This window comes from Hemiscyllium ocellatum, chromosome 1 (genome assembly GCF_020745735.1).
Source record: "Hemiscyllium ocellatum isolate sHemOce1 chromosome 1, sHemOce1.pat.X.cur, whole genome shotgun sequence".
NCBI classification, from domain to species: Eukaryota; Metazoa; Chordata; class Chondrichthyes; order Orectolobiformes; family Hemiscylliidae; genus Hemiscyllium; species Hemiscyllium ocellatum.
Window position 1 is genome coordinate 59,106,608 of NC_083401.1, and position 19,911 is coordinate 59,126,518.

At 44.2% G+C, this 19,911-nt stretch overlaps 1 protein-coding gene across 1 annotated transcript in view; it reads right to left on the bottom strand.

Moving 5' to 3' along the window:
• Window positions 1-13,717, bottom strand: part of nol6 (nucleolar protein 6 (RNA-associated)) — a 124,750-nt gene extending 111,033 nt beyond the window's left edge. The window contains exons 1-2 of the mRNA XM_060855379.1: window positions 13,621-13,717; window positions 6,323-6,562 (exon numbers count right to left, since the gene is read on the bottom strand). Of these exons, the coding sequence (XP_060711362.1) occupies window positions 6,323-6,562; window positions 13,621-13,653 (273 nt within the window). The 5' untranslated portion in view covers window positions 13,654-13,717. The remainder of the gene's footprint in view (window positions 1-6,322; window positions 6,563-13,620) is intronic.
• Between the last annotated feature and the right edge of the window lie 6,194 nt (window positions 13,718-19,911).

A 19,911-nucleotide genomic window follows, 5' to 3' on the forward strand; every position in this document is an offset into this window, starting at 1 on the left:
AATTTAGCATGGTTAATTTACATAACCTGCATGCTTGGACTGAGAGCGGAAACCGGAGCACCCAGAGAAAACCCAAGCAGACACAGAGAGAATGTGCAAACTCCACACAGACAGTCACCCAAGGCTGGAATCAAATCTGAGTCCATCCCTAATTTCCTCGAGAGACGGTGGTGGTGAACTGCCTTCTTGAACGATTACAATCCTTGAGGTGTATGCAAGGATTTCCAGGAGTTTGATCTTACAACATTGAAAGTACAACAATAAAAGTTCCAAGTCAGGATGGTGTGTGGCTTAGATGGGGACTTGAAGATGTAGTGTTCCTATGTCTCTGTTGCCATGTGTTCTAAATGGCAGAGGTTGTGGGTTTGGAAGGTGCTGGTGGAGGATATTTAGTGCATTGTTTTTAATAAATATATCAGAGGGCAGCAATTTTTGAGAAGGTTTGTAGATCAGGTTGATGATAAGTATGTAAGTTAGCTCTCTGAGCTTGAAGGTTTGTTTTCAGACATTTTGTCACCATACTAGGTGAAGTGGCGACTCTCACTGATGATGTTATCTAGTTTTCATTCGTTTTGTCACCATACAAGCCTTCAAGCTCAATTTATACACATATCAGAGGGCAGTTGACCTTCTCTGTAGATTGCCACATTAGCATTACACAGATGGTTGCATGTTGAACAGATTGCACAGAGATGCATAAGTCAGGAATGCCCAGGTTTGCTGTTGGATCTGTGCAGATCTGGCTAACATTTCCTTGGAAAGGCGGGGGCGAAATATTAAAGGGCCTATTGGGATAAGAGTGGCCAAAGGCAAAAAGCTCTGGGAACTTGTGTGACAAAGAATTATGTACCATTATACTGCAGACGAGCAAAGTCACTGTGGTATGACGGATTGGGAAATTAGAGCACTTTTTACGATCTGCGGTGTCACTTTTAGGCTACTTCAAAAGGCTTGAAGAGTAAAAGAACCATGAAATGAATGCAGTTCGACTCATTGCTGTACTCTAAATCCAACAGGCATGTGGTCTAGCCAGAATTATACTGAAAGACCACAAGGTAAAACAGAAGAAAGATGTTCAACCCATTACGTCTTCTCCACCATTCCATAAGATCATGACTGATCTGATAATCCTGATCTTCACTTTCCAGCCTTTCCCCATAACCACCGATTTCCTTACTGATAAAAACTCTGTCTAGGTAAGCCTTCAATATAATTAACAATCCATGAAGTAAGCAACTTCGCAGATTCATGACCTTCTGAAAGAAAACATGTTGACTTTCCAATTACAGAGTCTCGTAGAGATGTACAGCACTGAAACAGATCCTTTAGTCCAACTCATCCATGCCGACCAGATATCCCAATTTAATCTAGTCCCACTTGCAAGCACCCGGTCCATATCCCTCCAAATCCTTCCTATTCATATACCCATCCAAATGCCTCTTAAATGGTGCAATCGTACCAGCCTCCACTACATCCTCTGACAGCTTATTCCATACCTGTACCACCTTCTGCGTGAAAAAGTTGCCCCAGAGGTCTCTTTTATATCTTTCCCCTCTCACCTTAATCCCTCGGGAGGGAGCCCTCTAGTTCTGGACTCCCTGACCACAGGGAAAAGACTTTGCCTATTTAGCTTATCCATGCACCTCAATTTTGTAAACCTCTATAAGGTCACTCCTCTACCTCCAAAGCTCCAGGGAAAACAGCCCCAGCCTGTTCAGCCTCTCCCTGTAGCTCAAATCCTCCAATCCTGGCAACATCCTTGTAAGTCTTATCTGAACCTTTTCAAGTTTCACAGCATCAAGGAGCTATGAACTGGCACTCCAAGGTCTCTTGTTCAGCAACACTCCTGAGGACCTTGCCATTAAGTGTATAAGTCCTGCTAAGATTTTCTTTCTCAAAATGCAGCACCTCGCATTTAGCTGAATTAAACTCAATCTGCCACGTCTCGGCCCATTGGCCCATCTGGTCCAGATCCTGTTGTAATCTGAGGTAACCCTCTTTGCTGTCCACTACACCTCCAATTTTGGTGTCATCTGCAAACTTACTAACTGTACCTCTTATGCTCACATCCAAATCATTTATGTAAATGACAAAAAGTAGCGGACATAGCACCACTCCTTGTGGCACTCCACTGGTCACAGGCCTCCAGTCTGAAAAACAACCCTCCACCACCATCCTCTGTCTTTTACCTTTGAGCCAGTTCTGTATCCAAATGGTTAGTTCGCCCTGTATTCCATGAGATCTAACCTTGCTAATCAGTCTCCCATGGGAACCTTGTCGAACGCCTTACTGAAGTCCATAGAGATCACATCTACTGCTCTGCCCTCATCAATCCTCTTTGTTACTTCTTCAAAAAACTCAATCAAGTTTGTGAGACATGATTTCCCACGCACAAAGCCATGTTGACTATCCCTAATCAGTCTTTGCCTTTCCAAATACATGTACATCCTGACCCTCAGGATTCCCTCCAACAACTTGCCCACCAGCGATGTCAGGCTCATTGGTCTGGAAGTCACCTGGCTCGTCCTTACCACCCTTCTTAAACAGTGGCATTTTGGAAATAATCTAATCATTTTACATTGTATTTGGGTGGCATTGAAGATCTGGACACCCGAGAGGGGCCTCTAGGTTCTGCGATCGGTCAAATAAACACTAGCAGCTTGGTCTGATTTCAGCAAGATTTAACTATTTATTACAATGCTGGGCATAGGTTATCCAGCAACATCTCTGTGCACTCTAGAAATGCTGCACACAATCATAAAACACAAGCACCTTTTGTAGGTCTCTTAAACAGGATTGCCTTAATTTCAAAATTAATGCAATAAAAAGAAATAAAATGACAAATGGACAAAATTAAGCCAATATTATTTCCTGGAAATTGACTTGTTTTGCACTTCTTTATCTCCAGGACACCTGATTTCCAAGGTCAATTAGGATACTTTAATGATGTCATATCTTAGTTAATTCATACCATGAACAGGGCATTGTTTGCTACTCTCTTTCAATTAGTTCAGGAATGCAGTTTTCAGCAGAGCTAGATGCCATTGCTCCAAGAAGCCATTCTATTATATTATTTTAAAGTTAGTTGCATTAAGAAGTCATTTTGTAGTTAGTAAAAACATGCATTAAATGGTTGCTCCTGACAACAACATAAAACCAGATTTTGGATCTTCAGCATGTGGCAATGGAGAAGTGGCAGGGGGTTGTGTTTTGCATGCATGACTGACTGTGATGTAAAACCCAGTAGAAAGGAGGACAGTTCACTTGACACGCTCCACAGGCATCATGAAGAATGTTGAGTGATCCTCCAAAAGCTGACACTTGCTTAAATAAATTGTGGGTGTTCACACAAGTTGGCATTGTGCAGTTGCATCATGCATGTAAGAATCTCAAGGGAACCTAACACTGGCTACTGTTCGCAACCTCATTGCTGGCAGTGATTTTCCAGGCTTTGAGATACTCTCCTTTTATCAAATTTTCTGCTTTGCCTCAATCTCACGCATCCAGCAGCTAGTCAAAGCAATTGCCGATGAGTAGCTGAAAGCCACCAGCATAGCAGGAGCAGTACCAGCCAAGACGACCCACCTCAATTTCCAACTTCAAAGTTCTCTCCATCTCACCCTTGTTGCTTCTCCAGTCATAGCTGATTATTTGTTGCTGATGCTCCTCCAAAGATTAAGTGGAGGGGGAATCGTGTTTTTAGATAAGGAGCTGAAGCAGTCAGCATGGAACAGACAAAATCTGATTTCTTAGGACAACTCCCCCGACCATAATTCTGCAGTCAGTTCCTGCTGTCATTGATTTACAGAGCTCTGACTATTTTTAAGTCTTGTACTCGCCCCAAAAGTTTGAAAGTGTATTTTAAAAAGCAGATTCTCATAATGCCAACCCTTGTCAAAACTGCAGAAGAAGAAAATATAAAACTAAATTCAAAAAGGTCAATTCAATCTGAAACATAACGATCGGGGAGACAATGCACTCCTGGACGCTTACCTCCCTGGATGAATACATAAACACAACAAAAATGTCATTTAGTGGTCACTGTATAGAAAGAAAACCTCCTATGGTTAATATTTCTATTTCATACCACATCAGACTCGATGACTCTACAAGGAAAATACAAGGTAAAGTGCATAATCATTAACAACAATACGTTTCGTAAATTAATTTGAAAACAAATTAAGAGTTCATCAGAACAGTGCATTCCCCACAGATTGTAGAAATTAACCTTATGCATACATCAGGCAGTTGCAAAGACCATTTTACTAATAGAAAGAGGACTTCTTAATAGGATTTAAATGAAATTTTAATTAATGTAACAATGGGGATGGCCAACTCCACAAATGGTCAGAGTGTGCAATGCATTCTGAAGATTTCAGCAGAGGTATTTTACACAGAAAACAGAATACAGGAGCGGGAGTTATTCAGCGCTTTGAGCCTGCTCCATTATTCAGTATGATCAGAACCAATCACCTAATTCAGTACCCTGTTTCTCCTTTTTGATCCCTTTCGTCTTATGAATTTTTTATACATTTTTGTTGGAAGTCTTCAATGCTTTTGCCTCAACAGTTGCTCTGGCAGTAAATTCCACAGCCTTACCACTCTGAGTGAAGAAATTCCTCCTTAACCCTGTGAGAGTCATAGAATCAGGTCTTTCAGCCTGTCGTACCTATGTCAACTAACAAACACCAAACTACTGTGGTACTATTTACCCTCACTTGATCCATAGCCTTGGCATTTTAAATGCTCATCCAGATACTTCTTAAATGTTACGGGAGTACATGCCCCCACCCAATCCTCTACATTCAATAGCACTTCCAATATTTCTGCTACCCGCTGGATGAAAATATTTTTCTTCAGATCCCAATTAAACCACTATTTCTCACCTTAAACTTAGGCTCTCTAGTATTGGACACATCTGTCTTGGGCCTCTCAATTTTGTATAGCTTGATCAAATCCCTCCTTATCCTCCTCCGCCCCCAACCGATACAATCTCACCTCATAACTGAGATTTTCCATCCCATACAATGTCCTGATGAATCTCTTTTGCATCCTCTTCCATGCATTTATGACTTTCCAGTAGTGGTGACTAGACCCACAGAATATTCCATCTGCAGACTAACCAACACTCTATGAAGTTGCAACAAGACTTCCCTGCTCCTATATTCTCCACCATAGCTAATGAAGGCAAGTATCCCAAATGCGCTCTTCAACATCCGGTCTGCGCTTTAGGGATCTATGGACTTGTACACCAAGATCCCTCTGGTCCTCAGTACTTTGTGACCTACCATTCACTGTGTACATCCTTCCATCTTTGACCTCCACAAATGCATCACTTCACACTTAGAACAAACAACAATTTTAAAACAGTCTTCACTTACAGGATCCATATCTCTCTAAATTCTTCCCATTCGTGTATTCATCCAGGTGCTTCTTACATGCTTCTATTGAATTTGTTTCTACAACCTGCTCTGGCAACACATTCCAGGCACTCCTGACTCTGTGTGAAAAACATTTCTCACACAGCGAATCTGTATCTCCTAGGAACTGACACTCTTACCACTGGGGAAAAAAACCTCATACTTTCCACTCTTTCCATGCCATACAAAATCCTATCAGATCACCCCTCAACATCTTCCATTCCAGTGAAAACAAAAGGTCTATCCAACCTTTCTTCATAAATACAATCCCCCATACCAGACAACTTCCTGATAAAACTTTGGTGCCTACTCCAAAGCATTCACATCTTTCTGGTAGAGTGGTGACCAAAACTGAAAAGAATATTCAGAGTGCAGCTGAACTGAAGTTCTTTAAAGCCTTTCCTTATACTAAATGCCCCTTCCAATGAAGCCAAGCATGCCACAGGCCCTTTTTAACTACCCTGATCTGCGCATTTGCAGAGAGAGACAGCAAGGGGGGAGAGAAAGAATCGCGGGGGGCATGGGGAAAGAGAGAGAGATCACGAGAGATCGCGAGAGATCGCGAGAGAGAGCGAGAGAGAGCGCGAGAGAGAGCGCGAGAGAGAGCGCGAGAGAGAGCGCGAGAGAGAGCACGAGAGAGAGCGCGAGAGAGAGCGCGAGAGAGAGCGCGAGAGAGAGCGCGAGAAAAAGAGACAGACAGAGTTGCTGCTCACTAAACCATGTCACTGCATTCTGAAGAGGAGAGAGAAACACTTTTAAACAAAGGAACAACTATTCAATCATATTTTGTGCTTCAATGTGATCCAGGGTGGAAATCAGATAAGTAAAAATAACTTATGTTTTCTATAACAGGAATATTCAAATATTCAAGAAAATTATATTGTTTTATCGTGGGTTAGTACCTGCATTCTTAACAAAGTAGAATGAAAGAGATTCTCGGTTTCTTTCAGTTGATTGAGTTCTTCATTAGTTGGAGGCTTGTACAGCTCTCTTTTGCTTAGTTTAACAGCTTCTATTACTCCAACATCTTTTGGCTGTTTGTTTTTCATGACATTCCTTTTTTTTCTAGGATTGTTTATTTCTTTTTCCTCCATCTCCTCATCAATATTGCTGTCGTCTTCATCTTGGAATTTTTCTAAATCCTTTAAAATTAAGGCACAGAAAATTAAAAATACAATGTAACAAAATACATACTGTTAAATTAACAAACAAGACCAAACGTCTGCTTCACATGGCCCATGCAGCTCTCTGTTGTTGTACATCTGAACCGAGAAAATTGCCTGACTCTTGACTTTTGTATCCACTCATGCTTGGCCCTTCAAAACTGCAAAAAAAGGAAGCGGAGCAAAGTACCACTATAAGCACAGAAATGATGCCTTACCAAAGACATTCCTACCTTTATGAAATCAGAAGTACAGTCTTCGCCGATAACAGTAACATGTTCAACAGCACTGATAACTCCTCACTTACCAGTGTCCAAATGCAGCAAGACTTGGGTAACTTGAGCTGACCAGTGGCATCTAACATTCATGCCACACAAGTGCCAGGCAATGGCCATCTCCAAAAACAAAGAATCTAATCACGGACCCCTGACATTTAACGGTGTTATGATTACTGAACTTCCCCAGTATCAACATCCTGGGAATTGCCAACCAGAAACTGAACTGTAACAGTCATATTAATTCTGGGGGAAGGTCAGAGGCTAGGAATTCTGCTGCAAGCAACTCACTTCCTCTATCCCCAAAGCCTATTGACAATCCACAACAAAAGGCAGGAGTGCAATGAAATATAATCCAGTTGCCTGGAAGAGTGCATCTTTGACAGCAAAGAAATTTAACAACATTCAAGAGCATGCATGATTGGCAGCTCATTCACAAGCCTCATCACTCACTCACTTCACCATTGATGCATAGTGGCAGTAGTATGAAACATTTACAACACTTCCCAAGGCTCCTTTGACAATACTTTCCAAACCTATGACCTCTACTATCACATTGACAGGGACAGCAGATTTTTGGAACATCAGTTGCAGGCTCCCTTCCAAGGAACACACAGTCCTGACTTAGAACTCCTTCTTGTTGTGTTTCTGTTCGCCGAGCTGGGAATTTGTGTTGCAGACGTTTCATCGCCTGTCTAGGCGGCATCCTCAATGCTTGGGAGCCTCCTGTGAAACACTTCTGTGATGTTTCCACTGGCATTTATAGTGTTTTGTATCTGCCACTTCCAGTTGTCGGTTCCAGCTATCCGCTGCAGTGGCCGGTATATTGGGTCCAGTTCGATGTGCTTATTGATTGAATCTGTGGATGAATGCCATGCCTCTAGGAATTCCCTGGCTGTTCTCTGTTTGGCTTGTCCTATAATCGTAGTGTTCTCCCAGTCAAACTCATGTTGCTTGTCATCTGAGTGTGTGGCTTCTAAGGATAGCTGGTCGTGTCGTTTCGTGGCTAGTTGGTGTTCATGGATGCGGGTTGTTAGCTGTCTTCCTGTTTGTCCTATGTAGTGTTTTGTGCAATCCTTGCATGGGATTTTGTACGCTAGTTCCGAAATGTTTTACATGTATGACAGCCAGACTACTGCGACCACTAGGACTCATAATAGCACACAAACCAACAGCCACCCTCACTAGGACGAAGGACCCGATACCCAGCATGAGCAAAACCAATGTAGTCAACAGTTTCCTCATTTCCCCTTCCCCCACCTGACCCTAGTTCCAAACTTCCAGCTCAGCACTGGCCCCATGACTTGTCCTACCTGCCTATCTTCTTTTCCACCTATCCACTCCAACCTGCCCCCTCGCCCCATCACCTTCATCCCCTCCCCCACTCACCTATTGTACTCTATGCTACTTTCTCCCCACCCCCACCCTCCTCTAGCTTATCTCTCCACGCTTCAGGCTCTCTGCCTATATTCCTGATGAAGGGCTTTTGCCCAAAATGTCGATTTTACTGCTCCTTGGATGCTGCCTGAACTGCTGTGCTCTTCCAGCACCACTAATCCAGAATCTGATTTCCAGCATCTGCAGTCATTGTTTTTACCTACTAGGCATTTCAGTCTTGTGTGTAGTTCTTTGGCCAGTCTGTAAGTTGGTGTTCCGGGTAGTGCGACTATAGGTCTGAGGGGGGCTCCTGGTTTATGGATTTTTGGTGGTTTGTAGAATCATGGGGTGTTGGTCCCGTCGGGTTTCATCTTCTGGAGTTCGGTCTTGTTTAATTGTCTAGAATTGTGTAGGGTAATTTGATTTCTTAAAAAAAGTATTTTTTTGTTAAGTACCATGCCAAAGGTTAACAGGCAAGACTGATTGATGATTTATGTCATTTATACTCTACAATTAACAACAAAGTAAAATACAGCGAAACGGTTCAAGTGTCGCCACAATTTAAATATTTTGAGATTAAAAAGATGGAGCTGAAACAAAGTTCATCTTCATTTCATCGCCTCCACCATGAGTCCCAAGCTCTGAGTCAGCCAACCAATGACCCCCACGCTGCCAGTTACGCTGGACCCTCCAGTGTTGGAACTGCCACTCTTCAGGTGCCATTTCTCTGGGCTGCCAATGCCCTGTCCTGTGCTGGACCCAAACTTATCCTGCAACCAGGAGCCCCAGCCCTGCTGCTGCCGCCATTCTCTTGCTGTCAACTAGGAGATCCCAGCTCTGAGCCTACCACAATCAGGACTCCTCGGCTTCGCTGCTACCACTCCCTTGTTATAGCCTGGAGTTCTCGTTCTGGGTCTATCACAGTTCTTGGCTACACTGCTGCTGCCTTGCCGATACCTGCACTCGTCCCATGTGTGTTTGTCTGATTGCCCTAGAGTTGGTTGTGTTCGTATGAACAGAATTGTTTAGACATAAGGGTGGTACAGTGGTTAGCACTGCTGCCTTGGGGAACTGTCTGTGTGGAGTTGGCACGTTCTCCCCGTGTCTGTGTGGGTTTCCTCTGGTGCTCCCGTTTCCCCCCTAGTCTAAAGATGTGCAAGTTAGGTGAATTGGCCATGCTAAATTGCCCATAGTGTTCGGTGAAGGGGTAAATGTAGGGGAATGGGTCTGGGTGGGTCGCTGTTCGGAAGGTTGAAGTGGACTGGTTGGTTTGAAGGGGCTGTTTCCACACTAAGTAATCTAATCTAGTCATAAATTGGGGGAGTTACAAAATTGGTAGGCTGTGATCTGGGATTTCCATTTTATTAGTAGGTTAGATTAAAAAAAAATCAGAAAGTAAGATATATAACTTTTCTGAAGATGCTGTGGTGTGATATTGATTGGTTACGTGAATGGCAGAATGATGAGAGATGGAGTACTGTATAATGTCAGGATAGATAAGATTAATCACTTAGCTCATAAAATTAGAAAAGCAGAGCACTGGCTTAATGGGCAGAGTGACCTACTGTTCTTATGAGCTACATTGGAATGAACAACAGAAGTAGGAACTGGAAAGCTCTAAATTAAACAAAAGCAAGGTTTGAGGTTAATAATCTAAAGATTATTTCTGATGATAAAGAAATCAGAATAGGTGCTGAGAGATAAGGACAATTAACACGTAGTGAAAAGGTTGGAGAAAGAAAGAGCTGTTTTTAATTCCTTCATGGGATGTGGACCTTGCTAGCCAGCTCAGCATGTGTTTTCCATCCTGAGTTGTCCATAAGACTGTTAAGAATCAACCACATCGAATTGAATTTATTGTCACGTTTATCGAGGCACAGTGAAAAGCTTTGTGTTGCGAGCAACACAGACAGATCACAGAATTAAGTAGCAGAGATAGATAAATAATGGTAAACAGCAGCAAAAACAAAAACACAGGAACAGGCAAATGTTAAGAGTTTGAGAGTCCATTCAGTATTATAACAACAGTAGGGTAGAAACTATTTTGAAACCGGCTGGTGTGTGTTCAGGCTTCTGTACATTCTCCCTGTTGGTAGGGGTTGTAGAAAAACATTACTTGGGTGGGATGGACCTTTTGAGAATGCTGGCTGCCTTTCCTTGGCAGCAGGCCTGGTAGATGGATTCTATAGACGGAAGGTTGGTCTTTGTGATTGTCCAAGCCAAGTTCATCACTCTCTGTAACCGTTTCTGATCTTGAATGTACAGGTGCCATACCAGGTAGCGATACCTCCAGACAGAATGTTGTCTGGCACACCTACAAAAGTTGGCAAGGGTGTTTGCTGTCATACCAAATTTCCTCGGCTGCTTGAGGAAGAGGAGAGGTTTTTGGGCCCTTGTAACCACATGAAGAGTCCAAGAAAGCTTCTGTTGATGACCACTCCCAGGAGCTTGACAGTCTCCACTTGTTTCACCTCTGTGCTGTTAATGTGTAGATGGGTATGAGTAACATCTCACTGAAAGTCAATAATAAGTTCCTGGTTTTGCCGGCATTGAGAGCGAGGTTGTTCTCCGTGCACCATTTTTCCAGGTCTTCCACCTCTTGTCTGAAGTCTGTTTTGTTGCAATTGGAGATTCGACTGACAATGCTGGTGTCATCAGCGAACTTGTAAATGGCATTAGTCTGGTATTTAGCGACACAGTCATGAGTGTACAATAGGGAGCTGAGCACGCACCTGGGGGGCTCCAGTGTTGAGTCCAGACCCGTTGAAGTGGGTCTGGAAAAACAAGTAGGCCAGATGAGGAAAAAATTGTGTATTTCCTTCCCTTAAGAACACTAGTGAACCAGATAGAGTTTTAACTAGATCATAACTTGAAGGCATCAGTGCAATAAAGGATAGTCACCAAGAAAAGCAAGGATATTGAGAAAAAAACTACTTTAATATGGCAGCAGTGAGAATGTGAACTTCCATTGCATAGAATATAGTTAAATTGTATATTGTCGATGTATTGAAGGGAAAACTACAAACAATAAAATAAAAACTGAATCAAGCGTTGCAATGGTAGATTTAGGGTGCAAAATACACTCTGGTTGTGAGCTTTCAATGTCCACCACTAAGAGTGGCTCGGCAGCACGACTGATTAAGGTCAGGTCTGAAAGGATTAATTTGCTACTGCGTGGTGAGGAAACCATCAAGAGGAAAATACATATATTTGACCTCGCTCTCACCAAACTGCCTAGTGCAGATGCACCTGTCTGTGGCAGTATCAGTAAGAGCGATCACTGCACAGTCCTTGTGGAGATGAAGGCCTGTCTTCACACTGAGAATACCCTTCATGGTGTTGTGTGGCACTAGAGTGTGCGCTAAATAGAACAGTCTTTGAGTTCACAGATCTGTTCGAGACTGGGCATCCATGACGTGCTATGGGCTCTTAACTCAAGAAGAATTGTAGTCCAGCATAGTCTATGACTTCACGGTCCAGCAGATTTCCCACTCAACTATCACCATCGAACCAGGAGATACACCCTGGTTCAATGATAAGTGTAGGGGGGCACGCCAGGAGCAGAATCAGATGTACCTAAAAATAAGTTGTCAACCTGGTGACGGTACCAAACAGGATGACTTACATGCCAAACAGCAGAAGCTAAGAACCACAACCTACAGGTTAGATCTGAGCTTTGCAGTCCTGCCACATCCAGTTGTGAATGGTGGTGGACACATAAACAACTCACTGGAGATGGAGGCTCCACAGATATCTCCATCATCAACAATGGGAGAGCCCAATGCAGTAGTGCAAAAAAGAAGGCTGAAGCATTCTCAGCAATCTTTAGCCAGATGTTTCAGATGGATAATCCATCTCTGTCTGTCCTTTTGAGTGGTCCCCAACATCACAGATACCAGTCTTCAGCCAATTCGATTCACTCCATGTGATTATCGAGAGATAGTTGAAGGCATTGGATACTACAGAGGCTATAGGACCTGACAGCATTCCAGCAATAATACCTAATTCCAGCAATCAAGCCCTAGGAAGTCTTTTCTCCAAAAGCTGCCTCAGTCCTAGCTAGCTGTTTGAGCAGAAATCTACCTGACAGTGTAGAAATTTGCCTGGTGAATTCTACAGAGCTGGACAAATCCAGCCTGGCCAATTACCACCCGATCAATCTTTTGACCATCAGGGACGTGATGGAAAGTGTCATCGACAGTGCAATCAAGCAGCACCTGCCCTGTAATAACCAGCTCAGTGATGCTCAGTTTGGATTCTGTCAGAGCTACTCGTGTCATGATCTTATTCCAGCCCTGGCTCAGAAATGGACAAAAGGAGCTTAATTCCAGAGATGAGTTGGGTGTGACAGCCCCGGAAATCAAGCCCTAGGAAAACAGGAATCAATGGGTATTGGGGACAAACTCTGTCTTACCTTGCAGAGAGGAATATACTCATGGTTATAAAATAATCAGTTATTTCAGCTTCAGGACATCTCTGCAAGCATTGCTCAGTCATGTCCTAGTTTCCATGCAAAATTCTACAAAATTCCATGCAAGGACTGCCACAAACATTACGTAGGACAAACAGGAAGAAAGTTAGCCACCAGGATACACGAACACCAGCTAGCCACAACAAGTCACGACCCTCTCTCCCTCATAGCCCGACACGTGGATGAAAAAGCCACCATTTCGACTAGGACAACACATCCATCCTGGGACAGGCTTAGCAAAGACATGCCAGAGAATTCGTAGAGGCCTGGCACTCCAACCACAACGCTATAAACAAACACATAGATCTAGATCCCATCTATCAACCCCTCAGAAAACAAACAGGAAATGAGATGACCACAAACCCCAGGAACCCCATCCAGGAGAAAGATATAAATAGAAAGCAGGAGACAACAGCTTTGCTTCACTTGGAGGTCGCCACTGATGATGTTACCTAGCCAGGTAATGAAACGTCTGGATATCAAACCTACAGCTCAGCGAGCAAATCTACCCTAAATCCTACATCTCTCTTCCATTAACTCTCACTTCTGCAGTTCAGTCCAGACGTCCAATGGAGACAGTCATATCACAGATATTAATAAGTTCAGTGTTTAATCAGTGATAAATGAGGGAAAATACTGGTATGTTGAGATTTGCTTCAATACACATGTACATCCTGAAGAAGGGCTCATGCCCGAAACGTCAATTCTCCTGCTCCTTGGATGCTGCCTGACCTGCTGCGCTTTTCCAGCAACACATTTTTCAGCTTCAATACACGTGACCATACATCACTAATACATTTATACCTCAGCAACGAGGGCAGTTACTGCGCAGTGAGATGGGTAAAACATGCGGGACCAGCACACCTGATTTACCGCACAGAACCGGTTCATATTAATAAAAGCAGTGCACATACCCGATACTCAGTATCATGACTTTTTCTCTTCATTACTCCTGCCTGCTTCACTCAACTTTTAACGGCTTCAACCGGCCTCCACGCGCTACCTCAACTTCCGATCACTCCGAACTGGAGACCCACCCCCTCACTATCTGATTGGTCCAATACCGTGAGCCACGCGCCGGTTTCCGGATACTCTGCAGTTCCCCTTGTGTCAATCACGTGACGTCAACCACGGACTTGTTGTCGTCAGATCCTGTCGGATCCCATTTGGCTTGTCAATCGAGTGACGTAAGGCTCCAATATGTTGTCAGTCGCAGAAAGTGCGGACTGCAGATGCTGGAGGTCAGAGTCGGGGGTGTGATGCTGGAAAAGTACAAAAGCTCAGGCAGCAGCCGAGGTGCAGGAGATTCGACGTTTCGGGCAAAAGCCCTTCAACATAGATGGTCCAACGCTCCAAGGGAGCGTCCTGGATCCTTAAGCAGTGACTCCAGTGGAGTCCTGCAAATGGGAGAAATATGGTGTGGGGCACTTGTGCAGACTTCTGGGACAATGTTAGCGGGAAAGAGAAGCAAAACTGCAACAGCTTCCTTCCCTTGACCAAATGCCACAAACAAAACTTACTCACCACCAATAAGGGACAAAAGGATAAATACAAGACAATCTGCGCTCCAAACACTGGCACCTCATTGGGATGAGAAAGATGTTAAAATCACCCATGCCATGACGGGAGCTGACATCTGCTGGAAGGGTCATCATTTGACCCAAGCCAGGATCAACATAAATATATTTTGGATTAGTGGGACTGGAAGAGCACAGCAGTTCAGGCAGCATCCAAGGAACAGTAGATTAAATTAGATTAGATTACTTACAGTGTGGAAACAGGCCCTTCAGCCCAACAAGTCCACACTGACCCACCAAAGCTCAACCCATGCATACCCCTACATTTACCCCTTACCTAACACTACGGGCAATTTAGCATAGCCAATTCACCTGACCCACACATCTTTGGACTATGGGAGGAAACCAGAGCACCCGGAGGAAATCCATGCAGACACAGGGAGAACGTGCAAACTCCACACAGTTAGTCGCCTGAGTCAGGAATTGAACCCGGGTCTCAGGCGCTGTGAGGCAGCAGTGTTAACCACTGTGCCACCATGCCGCCCACGGTAAAAACAATGACTGTAAATGCTGGAAACCAGATTCTGGATTAGTGGTGCTGGAAGAGCACAGCTGTTCAGGCAGCATCCGAGGAGCAGTAAAATCGACGTTTCAGGCAAAAGCCCTTCATCAGGAATAAAAACATAACAATCTAACTCAATACTCAGGCTCAAACTCTAAGAAAAAATTAACATCTGTATTACTCATGTTTTTTTTTATTCCTGATGAAGGGCTTTTGCCCGAAACATCGATTTTACTGCTCCTCAGATGCTGCCTGAACTGCTATGCTCTTCCAGCACCACTAATCCAGAATCTAGTTTCCAGCATCTGCAGTCATTGTTTTTACCCCCTCAATATAAATATAGCCCCACTGCAGCGGAGACAACAGGAGCAGTGCCGCAAAAAGTTCAACATTGACGCTGTCAAAGACCCGGGAACATCGAGTCACAGAATTCCAACAGCCTCTGGACTGCCATCATCAATGCCTGCAAAAACTCGGTCCGCCACTCAACCAGGAAACACCTAGATTGGTTTGATGAGAATGATCAGGAGATCCAAGAACTGTTAAGCCAGAAGCTCACATCATTTCTGAAGGAGGAGAGCATCCTGAAAGAGCCCCGAGATGCCATAGTTGTGAGCATCTTCAAAAAAGGGAACAAGTCCGACTGTGGTAACTACAGCGGAATCTCCCTGCTGTTGACCATTGGAAAAGTCTTTGCCAATATCCTCCTCAACCATCTTCTCAACGTGACTGAGGAATTCCTCTCAGAATTGCTGTGTGACATTCAGCCATGGAGGAGCACAATGGACATGATTTTTACTACATAACAGCTGCAGGAGAAATGTAGAGAACAGAAACTATCTGACATTCTTCAGCCTTTGACACGATCAGTCAGGAAGCACTATGGAGCATCCTTTAGTTACTCCATAAAGTTTGATACCATACTGTGCCTACTCCTCAATGACATGGAAATCATGATAAGGGCAAGTGGCTCCACCTCCGACCCATTCCCCATTAGAACTGGTATCAAGCACGGCTGCGCCATTGCCCCAACATTCATCTACCTTGCTACAATCCTTTATCTCAAGGCCAAGAAGTTCTTGCTGGAATGGAGTCAATTTACAGATCCTGTGAGAAATTATTCAACCTCCTCTGCCTTCAGCTCAAAACCAAAGTCACCCCAACCAATGTCATTGAGCTGCAGCACACATATGATGCTTGCATATGTACAATCTCAGAGGATGTACATCGTCAGCACCTTTATGGAGACATATGAGAGCATGAGTCTCACCCTGAACATCTGCAAGACGAAGGATCCTCCACCAACCTGGCTCGACATTCTTGTGCAAAACCTCCAATAATCAAAGTCTATGGGAAAGCCTGAGAAAACATTGACCACTTCCAATACCTTGGGAGTATTCTGTTAGTCAAAGCAGCTATTGATGAAGAGATGCAGCACCACCTCCGGTGTGCTAGAGCAGCCTTCGGCCACATGAGGAAAAGGGTGCTAGAGGACAACAATGTCAGGTACCAACACCAAAGTCATAGTTTACAGAGCTGTAGTGGTTCCTGCCCTATGAGATGTGAATGTCTACAGCAGAAAACTCAAAGCAATAGAGCAATAGCACCAATTCTGCCTACACAAGATCATGTGAATCCGCTGGGAAAAAAAGACACACTAAACCAGCGTCCTCAAACAAGCCAGTATCCCCTGCATCAAGGCATTGACCACCCTTGATCGGCTATGATGGGTTCGGGCATGTTGTCTGCATGACCAACATGAGACTCCCCAAGCAGATGCTCTACTTCCAATTTCAAAACAGCAGACAAGCCCCAGATGGACAGATGAAGCACTTCAGTGATACTCTCAAGGCCTCGCTGCTGAAGTGCAACATTCTACAGACACCTGGGAATCACTAGCCCAAGACTGTCCAAAGTTCAGGAGGAGCAGCTGGGAATGCGACGAGCGTCTTGAGACTTGCCATTGGGAAAAAGTGGATTGCAGACAAAAACAGTGAAAGGAGCATGCTACCACACCAACCCAACCTACCCACCCCTCTGCATGACCACCTTCTGGTCCAAGTGTAACAGAGAGTGCAGTAGCTGCATCAGTCTGCAGAGCCACCTACTGACTCACCCTGAGAGTGGAAGAGACTCCTCCTCGTCTGCGAAGGAGCGCCAATGATGGTGCAGTGGTCATGTCCCTACCTCTGGGCCAAAGGATCAGGATTTAAGTCCTGCTTGCCCCAAAGGTGTGTTAAATCGTCTCTGAACAGGTTGATTAGACAACTTCTGGAAAGATAGAGTGGGCAACAGTAGTTGCTACCTGAACCATGGATTTCTTTTTCTCCACCATGGACGCCCATCCTGTTGCCCCTTTGTGTTCCAGCGTTTTACCAGATTGCTTTCTATGAATTTATGTAATTATTCCCAGTTCTGAATTTTATTGGTAGGTCATTCACCTTGAAAAGTGAATCCATCAGCACTTTATTTAAATTGCTGATTTTTTTACACAGAGTAGTGGTCCATGTTTTCATGAAAATAAGAACAAGCTCAGCAGGAGTGGCAGCATCTGAGGAGAGAGAAAAACAAAGTTAGTGTTTTGACTTGGAAGATTCTTCTTCAGACTGGAAAATGATGCTAATTATACTGTTGCCAGGCAAAGTCAGAAAAAGTGGAATATTGGGTGAGGGTGCCCAGAGCAAATGATAGAGAGTACTCATGATGTTGAGAATAGTTAGAAATGTAGAATGAGTCACATTGTAGTACAGACAGGAAGAGTCATTGAGGACCTCTCCAATCTCAGTTTCCTGTTCTCAGAAACTTGTAAATGTTTATAATCAACCTGTTCACACACGTTCACACCTCTGGACTATCAGGGACGTGTATCACAATGTTACTACTAAGGGCCATGCAGCACAGCCAGGCTCTGTGCATGCCAGTTGGTGTGCTGATACATTGACTCCCATATCACACACAGACTTCAGACATCGACACAAAAAATAATACTGTCATTATGCCACAGGAATTCATAAATACTTGGCCTTGTATGCTGTAACATTTAGTGTTCATCCAAATCCTTCTTAAATGTTGTGATGATTCCTACTGGATTCAGAACTTTGTGTCCTGGACTGATGGGTGGTATGTTTTCTTCCACTCTTCTTATAGTTCATTCTATGGGAAGAAAGCCAAGAGAAATATTCAGATCCAAGATGGCAGTGGAGTAGGACCCCTCAGCCAGAGCTCATTCGCTCCATCCATTTCTTTTCTTTCTTTTTCTCTTCTATTTCTTTTTTGTGTTTTCTTTCCTTGTTTCTTCTCGATGATGTCCTGAACTCCTGGCCCCACTGTGGATTCAGACTCAGTGGGAACCCAGTATGTTGATCTCTCAGCTTGGCATGGTGGTCTTTTTGCGGCCCAGCGTGGACTCCCAGCCTTGACATGATTCCAGAGCAGTCTCCCAGTCTCGAGAGTCTTGAGGTGAAGCCCTGCGTGACCTGGACTCAAGGCCCTGCATGGGTTAGATATCTAATGTTACCTAGATACCCAGTGGTGACGTGTAACTTTTCACTGTACTCGTGAGTACATGTGACGATAAAGCTACTTCTACTTCTACCATCCTTTCAGGCTGTGAGTTCCAGACATGCACAACCCTCTAGATGAAAAAATGTTTCAATTCCTCTCTAAACATTCTGTCTCTTACTTTACATTATTCAATTCTCGCAACATCCTTGTAAATTTTTTCTGAACCCTTCCAGGTTTCACGGCATCCTTCCCATAGGTGGGAGACCAGAGTTGCACACAGTATTCCAGGAGTGGCCTAGCCAATGTCCTGTACAGCTGCAACATCCCCACAGTGTGGAAGCAGGCCCTTCGGCCCAACAAGTCCACACCGACCCTCCAAAGAGTAACCCACTCAGACCTATTCCCCACTCTATATTTACTCCTGACTAATGCACCAAACCGACACATCTCTGAACACTTTGGGCACGGTACTACGGTGGTTGGCACTGCTGCCTCATGGCGCCAAAGACCCGGGTTCAGTTCTCACCTCAGGCGGCTGTCTGTGTGGAGTTTGCACATTCCCCCCGTGTCTGCATGGGTTTCCTCCTGGTGCTCCGGTTTCCTCCCATAGTCCAGGAATGTGCAAGTTAGGTGAATTGGGAGAAAGCGAGGACTACAGATGCTGGAGTACCAGAGTTGAAAAATGTTGTGCTGGAAAAACACAGCAGGCCAGGCAGCATCTGAGGAGCAGGAGAATCAACGTTTCAGGCATAATCCCTTCTTCAGTTTAGGTGAATTGGCCATGCTAAATTGCCCATGGTCTTAGGTGAAGGGGTAAATGTAGGGGAATGGGTCTGGGTGGGTTGTTCTTCGGAGGGTCGATGTGGACTTGTTGGGCCGAAGGGCCTGTTTCCACACTGTAAGTAATCTAATCTAATCTAATCTAATGTCCATGGTATTGACCCATCTAAAAGAAGGGAGAGATTTCTTTCTGTTGATCTATGCCTTTCATAATTTTGCAACGCAGTCAGGTTCCCTCTCAGCCTTCTCTGCTTTAAGGAAACATCCTGGTGAATCTCCTGTGCGTCATTTCTAGTACAATAACATCCTGCTTATAGGGGGCGACCAGAATTGTATACAGTCTTCTAGCTGTGGCCGGTGGAGCGGCACAGTGGTTAGCGCTGCTGCCTCACAGCTCCAGGGACCTGGGTTCAAGACCCACCTGTCTGTGTGGAATTTGCACATTCTCCCCATATCTGGGTGGATTTCCTCCAGGTGCTCCAGTTTCCTCCTACAATCCAAAGATGTGCAGTTAGGTGAATTGGCCATGCTAAATTGCCCATAATGTTAGTTGCATTATTCAGGGGTAAATATAGGGGGTGGGTTACTCTTCGGAGGGTTGGTGTGGACTTGTTGGAACGAAGGGCCTGTTCTACTCTAATCTAATTTCATCCTATACAGCTACATCATGACCTCTTTAGTCTTGTATTGAACACTTGACTAACAAAGGTAAGTGCCTTCTTGACCAACTTATATATCTGTCCTGCTGTCTTCAAGGTTCTGTGGACATATACATCAAGGTGTTTCTGATCCTCTGCACTTTCTATGGTACTACCACTCAACATGTACTCTCTTGTCTCATT